Source organism: Emiliania huxleyi (genome assembly GCF_000372725.1).
Source record: "Emiliania huxleyi CCMP1516 unplaced genomic scaffold EMIHUscaffold_989, whole genome shotgun sequence".
Classification (NCBI taxonomy): domain Eukaryota; phylum Haptophyta; order Isochrysidales; family Noelaerhabdaceae; genus Emiliania; species Emiliania huxleyi.
The window spans coordinates 9,698-12,827 of NW_005194705.1; the positions used below are offsets into that span (position 1 = coordinate 9,698).

Here is a 3,130-nt window from a genome sequence, read left to right on the forward strand (position 1 = left end):
GACCAAGAGGAGTCCAGTCTGAGCCATAGAGCCCATGTCTTTGGATCGCTGGTCGAGCGACCCGGGGGGATGCCCCGCGCGCCTGACCCAGGCGCGAAAACGAATCTGCGAGGCGTGGCAGCCGCTCACGCGGCCCGATGGGGAGGAGCGGGGCGGACTACGGGGATCGGCTTCTTACACAGCCCTTCCCTGCAGCGAGCCCCCCTCCAACCCACCCGCGCTAGGTCTCGGGCGGCGAAGGGGTCACTCCCGACGACCTGGGGAACTAGCCGGGGCAGTCGGAGAAGGGGCAACTCCGTGCACTGACGGTCGGCCGTAAAAAAACACGCCTCCGTGGCTCGGGTTATACCAATCCTCGCTACCCAACGCGGCCAAAGGATATCGACCCCGAGAAATAATTTTTTTGAGCTCCCGGTTTGACGGTCAGCAGGTTGCCTTGCCTCACGGCTGACACGACGCTCGAATATCGGCTCGCTCCACAGTGGTGTTTTCGCTTCTCGCGCCTGCCACGCACCGTGCCGACACGCACCCCGTGACCAAACGAGCGTGACCAAACGCAGATGATCATTTTCGCCATCCGCTCGCTGCTGGCGACGCCGCTGCCCGGCTCGGCCCTGTCGCCGCCGCCGCCGGGCGCACCGAGCTCTCCGCCGCTGCTCAACCTGCTCTTCTTCTTGCAGGACGACACCGGCTACAACGACTTTCTCACCTCCACCGACTACGCCGGCGTTTACAGCGACGCGAACGCCCTGTGGCGGCAGCGAGGCATCCTGGTCGACCGGACGTACGCGGATATGGTTTGCGCGCCCAGCCGGGCGTCCTTCATCGCCGGCCGGCCGAGTCACCTCGTGCAGCCCAAGGTTTTTTCGCGCTCGCAGGAGGTGTGTACACTAGCGCTGGCAGCACAGGCGTAGCAGCAGCGGCAGCACAGCAGGCCATTGCTGGTTTGATACTAGGTGACGCTGATGCAAAAGCTCAGCTCCACTGGCTACCTGAGCTACATGGTCGGCAAGTGGCATTGCGGCGTGCAAGCGGCTCACCTGCCAACCTCGCGCGGCTTCAACCGCTTCTTCGGGCACACGAGCCGGACGGATCTCACACACTGCTGTTCATCGCTATGAGTGACATCATTGATTAATAGGCTGCTCGAGAACCCGCTCGCGTACGACTCGGTTTGCGGCCATAAGACGAACAAATACAACGTGTACTACATGGAAAACACCGCCTTTGAAAACAGCGCCTCCTCTGCTCTGGTCCGATCTTAGATGCTGGGCGCGTGCCGGGCCCTGCCGGGCGCGAGATGGCGCGTGCCGGGCCACTACCAGTCTCAAGAGAAATCACGACGATCACGCCTCTCTCCCCAGTCTCTCTCCCTGAGGTGTCCGTGGTTTCACTCAGGACCCCTTTATGCGGCGGCACTACGCGGACGCCGAGGACTACTACTCGCCGACCGAGCTGCAGGAGGAGGCGTTCCGCTTCCTGAACGACCACGTTGCCAGGTACGGGAGCGCCGGGAAGACCGCCGGCGTGCCACTCTTTCTGTACTTTGCGACGAACGCCATCCGCGATTCCGGCGACGACGACTCTCATCCGAGCCGTTTCTACGCCAATTGCACGCACGTCGCGAACCCGCAGCGCAGGAATGGGTGCGCCGCCTCGGCGACCATCAACCTCGCCATCAGCGAGCTGACGTCGTACATGGACACCCTCTCGTCCGACGACTGGCTCGGCATCGTCTCGAGCGACAACGGAGGCTCTGCTTGGAACTTCAACTCGCCAGGAAACAACTATCCTCTCCGAGGGAACAAGAACGAGATCTTCGAGGGGGGCGTGCGGGTGCAGAGCATGATCTGGGGGACCTATCCGCCACTCCTGTCGAGCAGGATGATTGGACACACGTACTCGGCGGGGTTCGTATCGATTTTCGATTGGCACGCGACCTTTGCGGAGCTCGGCGGCTGGACAACCGCAGGTGGCGCCGAGGACGACCACATCAACAACGGGGTCAACTACCTTGGCGACATCTTGGAGAACCGCACCGCGCGTCCCGAGCTGCTGTTTGTCAGTGGTTCCGGCTCAGCCTTTCTCCTCAACGGGACGTACAAGCTGCTTGAGGCAGTGCCGTACGGGCCAGAGTCGATGAATGGGCCCAACTTGGCAACTAAACTTCGGGGGCACGCGTGGCCGGTTCGGGGCGCCAGCACAGAGCTGTACTTTGCCAGCCAGATCGAGGTTGCAAGCAGTGCTTCTTATCCGTCGAATGAGGCCACGTGCCGAAAGCAAAACGGCAAGTACACTGTAGACTCATGCGGACGGCTCCTTTTTGACATCGAGGCCGATCCGGAGGAGTCCACAGACCTTTCCGGCTCAGACGTCGAGCTACTGAACCAGCTGATCGATCGGCTGCAGCGAGCAAAGGCCAGCAGTGCCGGGCTAGTGATGGCGCCCGACAGCGATATCGGCCCCGATGGCACGTCGTGCGCATCTGCGCCCTCGTGGGACATCCCGACTTGCGTGCGGGCCACTGACGTATGCCAAAACGAGGACGTCGTGGGCGGATCGTGTGCCGAGGAATACGGCTTCCGAGGCCAGCCGCTCTGCGAATCGCTTCCGCCCTCTCCACCCGGCCCCCCACCGCTGTCGCCACCGCCTCCACCGTCGGCCTCGCCCTCCCCGCCGCCGCCGTCTGCGTCCCCCTCTCCGCCGCCGCCGTCTGCGTCGCCCTCTCCGCCGCCGCCGTCCGTGTCGCCCTCGCCGCCGCCCCCGTCCGTGCCGCCGTCACCGCCGCCGAGCGCATCACCGTCACCGCCGCCGCCCTCGCCGCCGCTACCGCCCGCGCCTCCGTCGCCGCCACCAGCAGCGCAGCTGCTCGACCTTCGCACGGCCACCACGTACCAGGACTCGAGCGTCTACAACAAGCAGGCGCCCGTGAGCGACCTGTCATATGCCGACAGCACAACGGGACGGCCGTGGGCCGAGTGCGGCCAATACACAAGCCACACGTGGGGCGTCGACCTCGGGAGCGAGGTGTATGTGCGCTACGTGCGGCTGCAGAACCGCAACGACTGCTGCGCGGAGCGGCTGACGGACGTCGACATCTATCTCGGCTCGACGGCGGAGACGTACACGG

At 64.2% G+C, this 3,130-nt stretch overlaps 1 protein-coding gene across 1 annotated transcript; it reads left to right on the forward strand.

Annotated features, from left to right (window-relative positions):
• Positions 1-560: 560 nt before the first annotated feature.
• On the forward strand, positions 561-3,122 carry EMIHUDRAFT_250826 (hypothetical protein; the record flags this gene model as incomplete). The annotated part of the gene is made up of 5 exons (XM_005756171.1): positions 561-881; positions 957-1,012; positions 1,142-1,253; positions 1,399-2,529; positions 2,899-3,122. Coding segments are annotated over 5 exons (1,844 nt in total), but the record flags the coding sequence as incomplete, so codon positions are not given.
• Between the last annotated feature and the right edge of the window lie 8 nt (positions 3,123-3,130).